This window comes from Magallana gigas, chromosome 2, assembly GCF_963853765.1.
Source record: "Magallana gigas chromosome 2, xbMagGiga1.1, whole genome shotgun sequence".
In the NCBI taxonomy this organism is placed as follows: Eukaryota; Metazoa; Mollusca; class Bivalvia; order Ostreida; family Ostreidae; genus Magallana; species Magallana gigas.
This window is the reverse complement of record NC_088854.1, coordinates 9,861,564-9,878,551: the sequence shown is the minus strand read 5'-3', so window position 1 is coordinate 9,878,551 and position 16,988 is coordinate 9,861,564. Positions and strand designations below refer to the sequence as shown.

The 16,988-nt window shown below is 35.1% G+C and overlaps 1 protein-coding gene across 7 annotated transcripts in view; it reads right to left on the bottom strand.

The window, feature by feature from the left end:
* Window positions 1–4,122: 4,122 nt before the first annotated feature.
* Window positions 4,123–16,988, bottom strand: part of LOC105328274 (uncharacterized) — a 30,743-nt gene continuing 17,877 nt past the window's right edge. For all 7 annotated transcript variants that reach the window (XM_066074927.1, XM_034447955.2, XM_034447956.2 and 4 more), the window contains 9 exons: window positions 15,816–15,980; window positions 15,389–15,496; window positions 11,658–11,778; window positions 11,132–11,308; window positions 10,261–10,345; window positions 9,211–10,084; window positions 7,798–8,927; window positions 7,548–7,679; window positions 4,123–7,295 (listed from right to left, as the gene is read on the bottom strand). In XM_066074927.1, coding sequence (XP_065930999.1) covers window positions 7,559–7,679; window positions 7,798–8,927; window positions 9,211–10,084; window positions 10,261–10,345; window positions 11,132–11,308; window positions 11,658–11,778; window positions 15,389–15,496; window positions 15,816–15,980 — 2,781 coding nt within the window. In that variant the 3' untranslated portion in view covers window positions 4,123–7,295; window positions 7,548–7,558. The remainder of the gene's footprint in view (window positions 7,296–7,547; window positions 7,680–7,797; window positions 8,928–9,210; window positions 10,085–10,260; window positions 10,346–11,131; window positions 11,309–11,657; window positions 11,779–15,388; window positions 15,497–15,815; window positions 15,981–16,988) is intronic.

Sequence of the window (16,988 nt, the reverse complement as noted above, 5' to 3'; positions counted from 1 at the left end):
AATAAGCACATTTTTACATTTGGAATGTAATACAAAATACAGCTTAACGACAGATTTTATATTAACGCATAGTTACCTTAAACTGTAATTCACCACAATAAACTGTAATTTATAATTAAAACTATAGTTAGAATATTCCTGTAACAATCAAAGATGCGATTCTCGGGGTTTTATATAGAAAGCGTAAATAAAGGATATTTAGATTCATAATCTATGTATAACAGCTGTTAACTTTAGTTTACGAATGTAAAGTATAGTTTACGATGATACTGTGATTGACAAATGTTTAAGTCATAGTTCGTCATCTCTCGTTTACGATTGTTTGTTATAAAAGTTTTCATTTGTTATATATCGTTTATTACAAAGATAACAATAGAATACTGCTGAAAACGATGATTAATGAATGTGAAACATAGTGTATCTGATAAATATAGTTTTACGATTATAATGAAACTATGATTAAAAACTCTTAATTACATATAGTTTGTGCAAATTACAGTTTAAAACTGTGAATTTAGATAATAAAGGTGGAATAAGTCACTCAATGATTCACCAAAAAAAGCATTTTATTTGTTAAAATAAAGAGTGTTCTAAAAAAGGGGTTGAATTTGATTGCTAAAAATGGTTTGATCCACACGGATGAATTTTAAATATACATGTAGATGATTTGTAAGGGGTAAATTGCCTGAGTGATACACAACAATTTGCTGGCCTTTAGGCTTGGTTAATATTGTACTCATGCAGCTGATGGTCTTTAACAATAATTGTAAATGGAGGATATGCAACAATCTCTACCTTCATATCCGCATGAACCATCAAAGAAGTATCATACAACGTACATCAGTACGTTAGATAGAGGTCTTAGAACCATTATAACATGAGCTTGGACTTTGGGTAGTTGTGTCAAACAGCAATGTGACGTAGGCCTGTCTATTTCATTGCTGCCCACTCAGTGGAAAGCTCATTGAAATCAGCACGATTTGTCTGGCTTTTGAGCTAAGACTACGCAATCGGTGCATATTTCACTTGAATCCAGCGTCATTTTTAACATGTTTTGACGCAAGAAATGATAGCTACGTCCTACGGAAAGTCCAAGGCCTTGTTAAAATGGTTCTATATATGGGAGTTTTAGTCTGAATCACCATGAATATTTTTTGCAGTTTGTGATTTTTCTTCGGCTGCGGAAGGTTTCGACTGGTTACAAATGGATCTTGCAGATTTCAGTCCTGTTAGTTTCAGCAGAGCTATGTGTAAGACGTTTGCCGCGAAAGTCTCCCCGTCTGCCTTGCTTTTGACTAAGTCAAATGTCCAGTATAAGTTTCACAAATTTATTGGATCGTATAGTGGTGGTATAACATTGGATTAATAATTGCGCAGCTTGTTTATAATTATTTTATTTGTTAAATTTTTTAATAATAATTCATTTAATAGTACTTATCAAGGTCACCGTATAGTCATCTGTTTACATACGTCCCCCAAACAAAAAAAATATCCCGGAGGGAGATTTCTTCTGCCTGGTGCCCAGAGCAGGAAAGCATCCTTGATCTCCCCTAATTCGGATGAACTTTCCAGTGACGTACCAGTCTCTTTTTAAAGAGTTAGTATCAAGTTAGAGTTTTGTCTTGTTCTCCGCATCACCGCTAATGCATGATGGGGTTCCATTATTTCTGCAAATCTATTTTGCAATGAGGCCCTAAGATCATGCCATGATGGCACTTCTTCGGCTGCTGCCGTTTCGTCGATACCTTTTTTTATAAAATCCCCTACGGACCCTTTGCTAGTTATATATGCTAACATCGGGATTTCTTGCCCCGGTTTTCCGGACATTACCGCATATTTCTCTACCTCTTTTAGCCACTGTTTAAATTTTCTGGGGTCTCCCTCAAAAGGAGTGATTACGGAGGATGAGGGCACTGATAGAGCGGCTGTCACCGCCTTTACTTGACTTATAAAAAAATCCTTTTCGTCATCCGGCTTCGGGTGTCTGGGTTCATGGAACTGATACTCCCCATAGGCGTCGGATCCGGGGGGGGGGGGGCTAGGGGGGGCTTAGCCCCCCCCCCCCACTTTTTTTGCAAAGTTATACCTAACCATTAGAAACATAGCATGATAGAGGGTTCAGCCCCCCCACTTTTTCTCGCAGGAAAGATTATTGTTCCAAAATCAATCTTGAAAGATTGAGAAGTTAGATTCAGAAGCATACTAGCCCCGCCTCCCCCCCCCCCCCCCCACGGATTAGGAATTTCATGAGTTTGGGAAAAAATTTTGGGTAAGTAATTTGTTTTTTGGAAGTATAGGTATACTCCCCCCCCCCCCCCCCCCCCCCCCCCGGATTAGGATTTCCATGATTTTGGGAATTACTGTTTTCTCAATATTTCTAGGATTAGTCTAGCCCCCCCACTTTCAATTTGCTTCCGACGCCTATGCTCCCTAGTTTCATGAATTGATTCTCTACTACTTGATGGCGACTTATCCGAAGGACTTTTACCCTGTTCCCCATTATCTTGACATAAACTAGCCATGGTTTGTTCTAACTGTTCCATTTGTTTTCTATATTCGTCCCTATCATAACCTGTTGCCATGTTAGTCGTTGTTCAGATTACCACTAAAACAAAGACGATAAGTGATATGTAAAAGGATTCTTACCTCGAGAAGTTTTTCTTGTCTTTCCTTTGCACTTCGCTTATCCTGGTCACGGCACCAAAATAACTAAGACAGATGTAAGACGTTTACCGCAAAGGTCTCCCCGTCTGTCTTCCTATTGACTAAGTCAAATGTCCTTTATAAGTTTCACAAATTTATTGGATCGTATAGTGGTATAACATGAAATCTGTTCTGATCTAATTCTGTTCTGATTTGTGAAACAATTGACATGCGTATATATACCCTTTCGGCTGGGACAGACAGTTTCGGTTACTCACAACCACCTGCGCTGGTCATGAGTGTAGATTCAGTGATCAAATTCCAAAACAATATTTTTGTTTTAAATACAGTATCAAAACTGTCCATCACAGCTTCGGGGGATGCGGGCTTACAATCTCCCGCATCAGTACAAAAACATGAGTATAGGTTATAGGTTGCCAGAAAACATGTACTTTGTGACAAGCATGCAATATCAGAACTCCATAGAGTCTGTTATTATGACGAATATAGTATTACTGTCCCACACCTAGACGTGTGAGATAATGCTGCTGCGCAATTAAATTCCAATTTTAATTTCCCAAGGATTTTCCAACAGAGTGATTGACAGACTAATAATTGCGCAGCTTGTATATAATTATTTACTTGTTCATTTAATAGTACTTATCAAGGTCACCGTACAGTCATCTGTTTACATATGAATCAACAATCAGTTTTCTTAATACTCGATAGACAATGAAACATTTAAAATTGTTACTTGTTGGTGTATTACCGTAAATACAGGTACATTGGATGTGGACATTTTGGAAGAATACACACATCAACATTGACTAAAGCAATTTACGTCAGATTCTGTGCCAATTCAGAAAAAGAGTTTGTTAAGAACATGTGTGATAATGCCTTTAGCACACAAAGATCCAGCATTATATATAACGTTTCCTTTAAAACTAGATTAACAACTCTTATTAAATTTTAAAACAAAAACACATACATGTATCATATGACAGTTTTATCATAAAGTTTGATAATTAATTGATACAAACTTCAAATCGAAATGAACCTTAATTGCCATCTTTATTAGCTCGCCACTTTGCGATTTGTTTGTTGTCGTATTTATTTTCAATTTTGTTGCTGTTGTTTGTTGTAAATTAAAAAAAAACGAGCAGCAACTTTAAGAATACCTTCCTTTCAACGTTAAAATTCATTCTAATTTTTAAGCTGCTAGTTTGATTAGCAAAAGTAGTACTTGCCCCGATATTTCATCACATAATAGGAACATGATAATTCAACGGCACAGCAATGATGAAACAAAGTTAATAGTGGTAGAAGCATAACGTGTTATATGCTATTCCATCTATGTGTAGGTAACATATATGTACCACCATATTTTGCCCCTTTGTCCATTTAACCTGTCTAAAGCTTGCCTTGTGAAACAACTTCCCCCTTCTCTTCACTATGTAGCCAATAAAAATAAAACAACAATTTATTTCTGAACTTTAATAAACAGACAAATTACTACACCCTACAAGAGCGACAAATGTAGTACACTGTATGAGCTTCAAGTAACATGATGAAAAAATTGAAGAAGAAAAAAAACAAAAACAAAGTACCTTAATTATCACTAATAAAAATTCCAGTTAAGAATATGTGTTTTATAAACTCACAAGAAATTAACATTTATTCTTTACAGCAAAACAAAATCATTCCTTATCAAGAAAAAAATTAATCACACTTAACTTTATTATACTCATGCTGTAGTATGAAAAAGAACAATTCATTAAAAGGGGGAGAAAAAATTAAAAACAGAAACTAGATTTCAAATGAAAGTGAAAACAAAAGTAGAGCTAATAAAATGTAAAAGCAATACATCAACAATGTTGAGAAATAAATTAATTTGTTATCAATACCTATTTATAATGGGTATGGTTCTCATTCAAACCAATTATCTCGCAAAATCAACTTAAAAAACTAACTTGTTTTGCCTCCTTAAATAAATAACAAGCACTAACCATGCCATATTAATTTTAATCACAATTAAATAATGAAAATAATAACATATGATATATCTTATACTTTCTATATCATTCATATTTTTGCTGTAATGCACATTTTAATGAAATTAATGAGATGATCTCATGATAATAGTGTACCCTGCATGTGCACAAGAAATTGGGGGAAAAAAACGTAGTAAATTTGTGTGCGTGTGGATAGCTAGTATGCATAATATATTGGTACTTAACAAAGTGATTCATCCATCTAATCATTTAATTCTTATTCAAGATCCAGTTAATTTTAATCCGATTTCAAACAACTGCCGAAATTGTAACCCAACCCCTGCCCCTTTAAGAAAAATTCCATTTCTTTTATTCTTTTCAAACATTCCACTCACCAAGATAAAATGATACAACCTAGTTTAATTAAAACATCTGATATCTAAAACAATGAATAATTTCAGCAACAATATAGTCTTTTGTACACCATATTTTCATAAGAGAAATTTTAGGGGAGAAATGACCAAATTTTCATAAATGAAATGCAAAGAAACTTTTTACTTTCATATTCATTATTGCACTTAACCGTTGATTTTTTTTTCACACAAACAGTGGATATCCTACACATTCTATCATTTTATATCTCCAAATATTTTATCCTTAGATATGTATACAACATAGAACACAGCTATTTACAAGACATTCTACACAAAACCAAGGTGATATAAGCACATGGTATCATATAAAGTATTTACAAAATTATTGACTATTTGCCAAAAAAAAAAAATTGGGTTAAATATTGTTTGCAAAGCCTGTGTGTATGCAAATGAGAGTACATATGCATATGCCCCTTTAATTACATTAACCCTATGTTTTTGTAAAAGAATTTAAGCAATTTGATTCACATACAACACCCAATCCCCCCCCCCCCCCCAAAAAAAAAGACAAAGTTTTATTAAACAGAATTTTTTGGCCACAGTTTCATTTAAAGACAATCTCTTCACATTTTTATCATAAACTATTAACAGTAATCTATTTAACAAAAGAAATATGTTATTGCAAATTTGACTGTTAGATGTATACATATTCGTATATATAAAATAAATCTCATTGTATAAGCAATGCATGCAGGGTCAAAAACATCACAATGATTTCACAGCACAAAATGGAAAATAGATGGGCACACCAATATATAATGAGATATGTACATATAAAGACAACTGTACATGGACTAATATATAGTACTTCTATGGCAAGGTCAAAAGGTTGCACATTTTATATGAATGCAATGTCAACAAATAAATTATCAGATACATACCATCAACTGTACAAAAAGGAGAAGTGTATATATTATTTTTGTTATGAAATGTTCGTAACATTTCATGTATGTACATGTACATAGTTATAATTTCTTTCTTACTTTCTGTTCAAAATAAAATAAAATATAATTTGTGAATATCTATGAACAATTTCACTAATAGCAATATGAAATCAAGAGGCATGAATTTCTCCCCTTCAAACATAATCAGAAAAGAAAGAAAAGATGCAGTGGCAAAAAATAGAAATAGAAGTTTTAATGTTAGCATCTTTAAGAACTGATACAAAACAAAGAATCAAACTGATTTGCCAGTAATAATACTACCTATCAAGAGTAATACTTATTAAATACCAGGTACATAGTCCAGGTGCAGTTTCACATCATCCCTTCTCCGTAGGCCTAAGTACAGATGCACCCATTGCTATTCAAAGTCCCATATGTACAGAACAAGAAATGGTGCCAAGTCATGCTTGTAACAGTAAATATGTCTAATCTCTTTACACATTTTGTATCTTCAAGTCGAGTTGTAGATTTTTAGCTTCAAATGTGCTAGCCATAGAGAGATACACACAATGGTAGTTTTTGAGTGGCATATACAGAAGAAAAATTGTCTTTTCTGTCAATGCTTCTCGGTGAATGTTTCATCAAATTCCACAGAAATCCAAAAATGTTCATTAAAAAAACAATTTTCATTTCACACAAGTTCTTGAACATTCACCACAAATACATAGAATCTACATGTATATCAATGGCATCTTGATTGGTAGAAAATCGTATTTGTGATAACCATGTAAGTCACTTAGTATTGTATATAACACTACCTGACATATTAATTAATAATACACAAGTAATCATTATCCACAAGTAAAACATTACAAAAAAGGAAAAAAGTGGCAGATATAATCTTCAGTTATGCTAAGGCAGAATAAAATGATAAAAAACAACAAGTTTATATCATTCTTTAAAATAAGGAGCTAAAAAATCATAGAGATCCGGGGAAAGGGTAAAATGATAGCAAGGAGTTTCAAAGGTAACAACACAGAGTGGACAACATATAGAAGAGTACCAGCTCTAACCAACTTCCTAGTAACAAATCTCCAAAAATAGATCATTCTCACTGTTAAACACATATGTACAATCGGTATCTAAGTTACACTACATGTAATACATAGTTGTCAGCACTGCTGAATCAATTTGAGGGGATGGATACCAGTTGATCCCAAGAAAAGACGGGGGACCAGTTAGCACTTTGATGAAAGTTGAGACAAAAAGTCAAACAGAGAAGCTTTTGAAAAGGTGTTGGTGATGACAAAACTCCATGGGTGATCTGCAAGCATCTCAATTTGCTATAGAAAAAAAAATCACATATCAAAGTACGATACACTACTTGGAATAAGTCAAAGAATATTAATTCTTATTACAGTACTCAATTTTATCAGAAATTGGTTGGATTTGAAAATATATATGTATAAACCAAATGCCAAAATTCTTAAATACATTAGATATCATTGTGATACTTTTATCTCAAACCAAGTAATTCCTAAATGTCTGAACACTGCAGCTTTTAAATTCCATAGCAATTCCAACCCAGTACTTACTAAAGGTAACCTCAGTTCATTTCTGTTTTAATTCTTTGCTCTAAAGTTGGCTCTGGACCGTAGTTTCCCTCATGAGTTTTCCTGTCTCCTTCTTCACTTCCATCAGAACTTTGCAAATGGACTTGGTCCTTTCTGAATGTTAAAAAAAGTAAATCATTAAAAAAACAAATTTCATCTCCGAGTTCTGACCCTATTTAGAACATAAATACATAAAAATAATTGTTCACCGTTAAAAATATATTGAGCATACCTTCTCTCTTGATCGACACTTTTAGCATAAATCTGCGCTAACTGCTGCATTCCCGCCAGGTGCTGATTGTAACCAGGCATAATGAACATCCTGGGAACAAATCCGGATCCAGATGATCCCATGAAGGCTGGATGCATGTGAGGCATCCCCGTCTGAGAAAACATGCCACTGACATTGTCAGAACACATGCCTGGTGGGTAGAGCCTGGCAGGGATGTTTGGGGAAGAGGCTGAGGATGAGATCTTTGGGGGGTGCTTGTCGTTTTCACTGGCCTGCTGGGACTGATGAGGTGGGACTTGACCAGTTTTGTCCAAGTTTTCCATACTGTCGTACTTGCGCATGAGTTTGTCCTTCAGGTGGCTCATTGTCTCCGAGTGCATGTTGTCTCTGCGGTTGCTCTGATCCACAAGGCGACTGAAAGGAGAAGTATGGCTAAGAGGAGCACTGTTTAGCTGAGAAGCAAGAGTGGGCAGTTCTTTGGCGACAGTAGATGGCCTGCCACTGACTTTGGGAATATTCAGCAAGACTTGAGACGATGAAGCTGTCGTTGTTTGTTTGGGAGACACCTGAAGTGGAAGCTTCAAGAAGCCCATCTGCAGACTGGGAGTGCTTGAGTTTAGGTGTGCCAGAAGCTGAGGATGGCTCTCCACTGCAGACTTGGTCTTCTTATCTTTGATGTCATCATTAATATGTAACTTCTCCAAGTCTTTGTTTGGTATGTCATCCATTGATTGGGATTCATCATTTCTTTCATTGATGAAGTTGTCTTGAGTGGAGGCATTGGTGTCTTCATCCAACATCACTTCTTCTTCCTCCTTGGACTTTCTCTCAGACTCTTCATTATCCGTAGGAATCAAATGCTTCCTCAGTTTGTCAAACTTTTTGTGGAAAACAGAACTGGATTCTTGATTATCCACACTCTGATCATCATCCATGTCCATAGCGACAGGGGAGCCAGGAAGTGGCTGGTCTGTGCTGGCTGGATCTGGATTTTTCTGGTCTACAGTTTGGGTAGGGGGAGCTCCTGCTGCAGCAGACACTTGACTAGAAGTGGAGGGAGGGAGCCAAGTGACCTGCTCCGGCTGAACGGGGAGCTGAACAGCTGGCAGATTTTCATAAGAATCTGACATCTGCAATTAGAATTTTTAACATTCAAATGAGAAAACACAACCAACATATCAATCAAATCATCAGACAAACTTCAATGAAACAAAGTACTCTTCTAAATTCAGTTGAAAACAAGTGAATGAGTTTTGAAAAATTAAAATAAATAACATTTATTTTGGTCCAGATGTTGGGGCTATTTATTATGGTACAATTTACAAAAAACAACCCAAACTGTGCACAATTTCAAATTTCAGCTTTCTAATGAATAATAAAAAACAAATCAAGTTCAAACAAAGTGTAACTTACTTTCTTAGTCTCCTGGCTCTTAATTTTATCCACTCTCTTGACGATGGAGTCGGAGAGTCGTGACAGATAGCGAGGGTGGCGATCCACCAGCAAGGACTTCTTCTTGTGATGGAGTCCGTACACTGCCCCAACACTGCCCCGCCTCATCTCCGCTGACATTGTGTAACTCTCCTGCAGAGCTTCTCTGGAGGGGTCCCGGGCCGCCTTACCCTCACTGTTCATATGGAAACTGTAACACCTTGGACGCAATTGAGAATAATCATCCATACCCATGGATCCTGAGCGAGATCTGAAATTGGGGGATCCTGGTTTTGGAGACGTTGAAGGAATGGGAATAAAGTTATCTGAACTGAACATGGGGCTTCCTCTTAAGCTGTTATTTGCACTATGAGATTCTGTAGACGTGACAGGTTTTAGCTCTGGACTTCTAGTGTCCAGAAAGAACTGTGGAGGAATGGGGCTTGAGGCAGCACTGCCCGCTAGAGATGGGGGCATGCTGTTTCCACGCAGTGCTGCTTTTTCCATCTGAAATCTCTCACTGAGGGTGTGAACCTTTCTGTCCATGTACTCCTTGTCCAGTGTGTATCGTCTACGCTCTTCGATTGTGTGCAGTCGCGGCCTGGAGAGAGTATCTCTTTCCAGTGTGTGACACCTTCTGATTGGCTGATCTGATACCAGGCCATAGTATCCAAGTGAATCCTCTCGATAAAAAGTTCCATATGGTGTTTTAAGTACCAAGTGGGGATGTGTTGTCTCCAAGGACTGACGTTGAGGAACTATGGGTATTCCTTCAAAGATTCCAGAGTCGTAGCCAGTAGCTCCTGACAGACTTGTGGGGATGGAAGAGTTGTCTGATACAGTTGATCCCTCTGATCTGTAAAGATGAGCAACTCTATATAAACCAGTTCAAAGTTTCAAGAAATTAAAGAAATTCAATTAAATCTATCTCTTTCCTTCTTGTATTTTATCCTTTACCACATTTTACACTTGATTTTTGTTTTTGAATATTATATAATGAATGATTTTGAAGAGTGTAATAACAAGACATACATTGATGAATCCACTTGATCATTCATGTCCATGTTGGCAGTAGTCTGGTCCAGTGATTTATCTGATCCATTTTTCTCGTTTTGACCTTTTGAAAAGTATAAGATTTATAATCATCAAAAGCAAAACAAGAATAGAATCTTTGAGCTTATACAACAAAGACTAAGCCAGCATGATGTGTGACACCTTACTTAACTTCACAAACAATACCGTTATAATATATAAACAGAATGAAATCAATAGCTACACAATCAATACTTGTATACACTGGACTGTGGCAATTTAATATAAGTGTAAACTGTTCAGACCCATGAGTAGAAATTGAATAGATTTTGAATAGAATATTAAATGCATTTCAAAAAATTCAAATATAACTTTATGTGGACTGATACATTTTTGATGTTTGTCTTATTGTTATGTAGCCAACATCATTTTATGATAAAATCTACTGTATAGCAGGTTAAAATCGGGGTAGGAAAAGGTCGCAGTTTTTCATTTTGCAGCAAATCGCAATAGTTGATTTAGGTGATGGCCATGGTCGGTTATTATGATAGACTGCTTAATACCATAATTTTTTCTGTCAAAGAAACTATCATATTAAGCGTGATCAACTATATATTGTTATGCCTTTAAAATTGAAACTTATTTTGCGTTGTGTGTTGTCAGGATAAGATAGATGATTAAGAAAATCTTAATTCTTCATCATTGTTATACTCAAATAAATATTCACTAGATTAAAATTGTTGATTTTTTATTTAAGCAAATATAGCCAAAAGTAACTTTAATTGAGTTAATTTCCTGTTATACAGTATTTTTTTCCAGTCAAATAGGGCGCTATAATCAGAATGATATTGCATAGCAATAAATTTCATACCAATTGATTTTTCAGAGTGAAGAGTATTAAGAGTCCGTAGGTCCGTTGTTTTCATCAAGAGTTTGGCAAACAGTGTGTTATCTTCTTTGTGATTGGCTGTAATCATGGACTGTAGACACTCAGTCAGCTTCATCTGGAAGCTTTCCAACTGCTCCACATTTCTCAGGCCAGGCCGGTCTGAAAATACAGTAATGTCAGTCATACAGTGTACAGAATGTCAAATTCTCGGAAGAAGAAAGGTGCACTTCTTACGATGTACAAAACGAAACACATGGGCCACTTTGCTCAGCTTCACACAGGGCCTAACTCATATTTTCAGTAATTTAAAAATAATTTCATAAATATCCTTATTCTCCACTCAAGCTCTGTCTCATAGATGTTTGGTTTTTTTTATATTTACATGCTATGCACTCAACTCTTGCATAAAATACATAATGCATTGAAATACTCTGCATGGTTAGTGTTTTTGCCGAGATTGCTTCCATGTCCAATTTTCAATGACTCAATAGATTAAAATCTTTGTTACCTGGAGAGAGGAGAACAATGGCAGAAAATATAGCAACTTCTTCATCCGTGAGGTTTAATTTGTTGAAGCGATCAGCAAAGTCGAACATGGAGTCAAGCAAGAAACCAGCACTGCTTGTTGTCTAAAAAAAAAAAGGTTATATATACAAAATATTGATATTGGCAATGACAAGGCAAATAAGGGAACCAGCTAAACAACACTTAAAAGTGAAGAAAACCAACTGGTTTTTTTTCTTCAAGTTTTAAACTTATTGATCATAGAGCAGTATTGTATAGATTCTCCTTCACATGCAAGTATTTAATACATACTTGCCAACTGACCCGATTTCGTCGGGTCACACCCGATTTTTCAACCCTTCACCCGATTATTTTTTATGACCCGGCGGGTCATGCTTTTCACCCGATTTTTGTCGAACAACCCGAAAATCTCCCGATTTCCGGATTTGGTTCGTAAATTATGTTGCGCGTTTGACTTCCAGTTATGAACCCAAGCTGAGCTTGGATTTACGTAACACGTAAACAATGCCGATGGCTATAACAGACACATTATGTGTAATTATTATCGTGAGTTGTTTTGACTAAGCGAAGGTTTAAATCATTAAGTGTGATGGCTTCCAATGTATTAAATTTTAATACAAGATTCAGATAAATATCTATTATGTCACGGGGGTTGTTTTAACTCATCTTTCTTTCTTCCCTCCTTGTTTGGAACATAAAACCATTTTAACAAGAGTTTGGAGTTTGGGTATTTGTGTCAAACGGCAATGTGACGTAGGCCTGCATATTTCACTGCTAGCCACTTGGCCATGGATCTTTGAAATTAACAATCTATCAAGCTCTTGAGCTAAGACTTTGCAATCAGTGCATATTTTGCTTGAATCCAGCATCATTTATCTTGTTTTGATGCAAGAAATAGATAGCTACTTCCCATCGAAAGTCAAAGCTCTTGTTAAAATGGTTCTATATAACTAACAAATAATGAAATACCGTATAACGGGTATTTTTTACGTGCTGCTAATTTTTACTAATTTTTACGAGTTTTATAAATCCATAAAAATTAAACGCGTAAATTTTAACACAAGTAAAAAAAAAAAAACACCGCACATTAATTTTCTACATCGTGCATATGAGAGTAAAGTTCATGACCTTCAGCTCAGTCCCTGACGGCTGTACATGTAGGTATATTTGAGCGTTTTTGGTCACGTGGTGATAACAGTTCAGATCTTTCTATCTAGTCTTGAGTATTTTTTAAAACTACGTATAATGCCACGTTAGATTTCAGTCACTCAGTCAATAAATATGAATATTATTCACTGAATTAACACAATCATAATAATTAAGGACTCGTAAACAGAAAAACGATTTTCTGATTTGTATGTGGGTTAACTGTAACAAAGTCATGGTGAAATTTCACCCCCTTTTACCCGAATGATTTTAATTTTTACGGACATGTCCAATTCGTAAAAATATTACGCGTAAAAATTCAAATCGACCTATTTCAAGACAAATTCGTAAAAAATCACAGCTGTAAAAATTACCCGTTATACGGTATTAATACAAACATGTTAAAATCTATAGTCTGTCCCAAGATAGTTATGCAGCAAGTTTGGACGATTTTTTATAAAAATACACATATCTTAGAAAAAAAGTGCAATTGAAATAAATGAAACAGAAAATTTCCAAATTAATTTCATTTAAACTTTATCATTTTTCATTTGGAAAAATTCACAGGAACGAAAACTGATTTCCAATGGTGATTTATAATGGAAAATGTTGATATCTTTTCTCCATTTGGAATACCTCGCACAGTTTTTCAACGTTATCATCCGCGTGTTGCAATACAATATCCCCGTATACATCACATTTTTTTGCCGTTTATTGAAACCTGATCAGCTAGAGGGAGCATTTCAAAAGAGAACTTTTAGAAATTTTTCATACTTTTGAATGAACATCGTTTGAACCCTGAGGTATTTATAAATATCGAGTAATTAAGCAAAGTGTGAATCAAGGATATCTTGGGACAGAGTATAGGACATTAGGTCAAGTTTGCATCTTAATGATAACCTGACACAATTGAACAGCTGAATGAAAACTTGAAAGGATCAAGTTTTTTTACTAAGTTTGCCCTATTATCTTGTTTTCCTATCCATGTTTTTCATGCCTTATCTCACATAACCAACATAGCTGAGATTTGGGTCACAAAATCTTTACATCTACTCGTCATTGCATGATTATCACTTTACCAGAATACAACAGAATTTATCCAGCTTTTTCTGCCTATCCCTAATTATGCTATATTGACCGTATAGTCTAAATGTAGTTCTGATCTATTGATGATAATGATGAAAACGAAGCAAGTGATGAAATAGGGTTATTATCACCTATGTATTTCATGCCCAATGGCTGAAATGTTCCACCTGAAAATCTTCATAAATCTTTACTACATCGCGAGTCTACAAATAATCAATATGCTTTCCCATGTTGAATAAAAAATAATATGTCAATGGCATTTTTTATAAAAAAAAAAATTATGTACTGTTTATAATGATAGTGTATTACAGGTTTATGATGGGTAACTAATTTTAGGGATAAAAATCAAGTGAAGAACTGCCAATAGGTTAGACAAAGTCATACATGTAATCACCATAGGTTAGGCAAAGTCGTACATGAAATCACCATATGGATGACTAAAATCATGGTAACTTAAATCATCCATATTCATTGTGAAAAGTCATGTATATGAATCTTTCATTTGCCTTTCTTATGCATTTACATGTGTGATTACGTGGAATTCTTTTGTTAACATAATTTTTTTTGGAATGTTGAGTCCCATCAAGAAACAAAGTACTGAAGAACTGACGGGAGTTGATTTTGTCGATGTTTATTTATTTTAAAAGAATGATATGTTATTTTGCGTGACAAGTACCGGTACATGTAGTTTCTAATTTGAATTACACACATTTCTATAATATGAATTTTTTGACTTTTTCTACAAGAATGTCGAGAAACCCCCATATGAATAATGTTAAATAATATTCAAAGATAAAATTAATTAATTCAAACTATGTATCAGTGATAGAAATATTTCTCAAAATTTGTGTGGATCCAAGCAATATTGAACTCTAGTCTCGTTCAACCAAACGCTTGGCTGACACCATAAATCTCCGACAAGGATTTATGGTGACAGCCGAGCGTCGAGTTGAACGAGACTATATTGAACCCTGGCGTAGGAATACAAACGACTACAAAAAATATTTAAATTGTTCGTACCATTTAAAATCTGACTTTTTTCAAGGTATTTATAAATAAGTTTCCCTGAAAAACATTGCTTTAGCATACATTACATCGAATTCATCAATTATTTTCAAGAACTAAGTCTTGTCAGCAGCAATGATTTGTGCTGAGGTCCAAACACTGTTTCACTTTAGGTTTGTCTGAGTTACTACGTAGGAGAGCTGATTAAAATCAACTCCCAAAAATTCAAGTGTGTATAAAAGACAGTGCATTTGTCACTTCTGAACACATTCCAGAATCTAAAAAATGGAAGAAGTCCTAGCACTCCTTGTAATAGCACTGTTTGATCTTGTCTCAATATTCTGGTCTTGTACATGAGACCAAAATAATTTTGGCAACTTTTTCCTGAAAATTTTGGCCCTGTCAGTTTGTATGATTAAATAGACTAGACAACATTTACCGGGTATACGTGTGTAACAATTCAGTAGTTCATGATACCTGTGAGACTTCTCTTTTGAACATTCTGCCACAGGTGAACATCATTGTATTGGATTCGGGATCAAAGAGGCATGCCATGCGCACCAGCAGAACCTCAAATGTAGCTGCCTGCAAAACAAAAAATATAACACATTTAGATATGATTTCAGGGTTGTTAATTTTATCATGTTAAATTTTAAAAAAAATACACACACTTCATGGGTACCAGTATTGTTTTATCCATAGAGTTTTTAATTGTCATGCAATTTCTCTTAATCTATTGGTTTTTTTTACTCTTAACGATTTTGTTGACAACATAATGGTCCAAAGACAAAAAATCTCATATGAAACAAAGACATTTGATTAAAATAATTTTATTACAAATTCCCATATTACTGACTGCAGCATTAAATGGACTTGAATACCTTTGCAAAGTATACTAAATTACCTTTAACAGAGTCACTTGATCATCTTGGCTTAGAAAGCAGAATCCAGGAATAGCTTTGGCAAAATCTACGACGGACTTGATGGCAGGCGTAAAGAACTCGGACATATCCGACCAGCCCTGTGTGTCCTCCGAGGATTGTGTTACGTTACCGTTCAGAGGGCAGGCCTGAAGCAAATCATAAGGACTTTCATTAATGAAGCTCAATGGTTTATAGCCATTATATAGACTTTTTCCTACTCCCAGACAAAAAAGAGTTTGGTTAATTTGACTGTATTTAATGTTGATTACAAATTTCAAGTGATTCTTAAGGGGGTGAGGGAACACCTTGAGATCTATGTATGGATGAAAGTACATGTACATCATAATCAAAATATAATCAACAAAACAAAATAATGTCACGGAATGGAAGAGCCCCATCCCTCCTTTCAGTGCATAATAGACGTCATTTGTGATTAGCTCAGTAAGCTAGGCAGTACAGTGAATTGTGTTTAATTCAGTGAAATTAGTTAAAACAGACAGGGTGTTGCCCCTCACAGTCTCACCAACTGCCCTCTCAATTAACAAAGTCAAATCAATTATCATTCTATGTAAGGTGGAATAACACACCTGGAAAAAGTCCAAATTTACAGTAAATTATTGGATTATGAAAGATGTAATGTTGAATGAACTGTACATATGTCCATTGTTGGAAACCCACAGTCAGTTTTACTTCTCTTACATCAGAGAAGTGACACCAACCATGGGTTTCCGACAATGACATACGTCAATTATGCAAAAATTTACAGTTTGGGAATAAAAAAAATATTTAAAATAATCAGTATTATAAAGTAACAACAAAAGCCGAATTCAACTTGGGATGTACAGATCACAAGCCTGACATTTTATCCACTCGGCTATGGAGTATGTTACATATTGCCATCGATAAAATCCTTTTAATAAAACAAAATGTTGTTTCAATTACAGGTCAGCCATTTTGTGATGATATGTTATTCCACAAGTATGACAACATAACTGATCAATGTGTCTAATGTTTCTTGTGGCAAGCATTAAAATGTATAAGAGGAGTTTTGATAACAAGAAGCCAATAGGCCTTCATGGTCACCTGAGTAGCATATCACCCATACACAAACTTGTTGAGGAGTCTCATATATTCATTTACCCGTATGGGTTTCA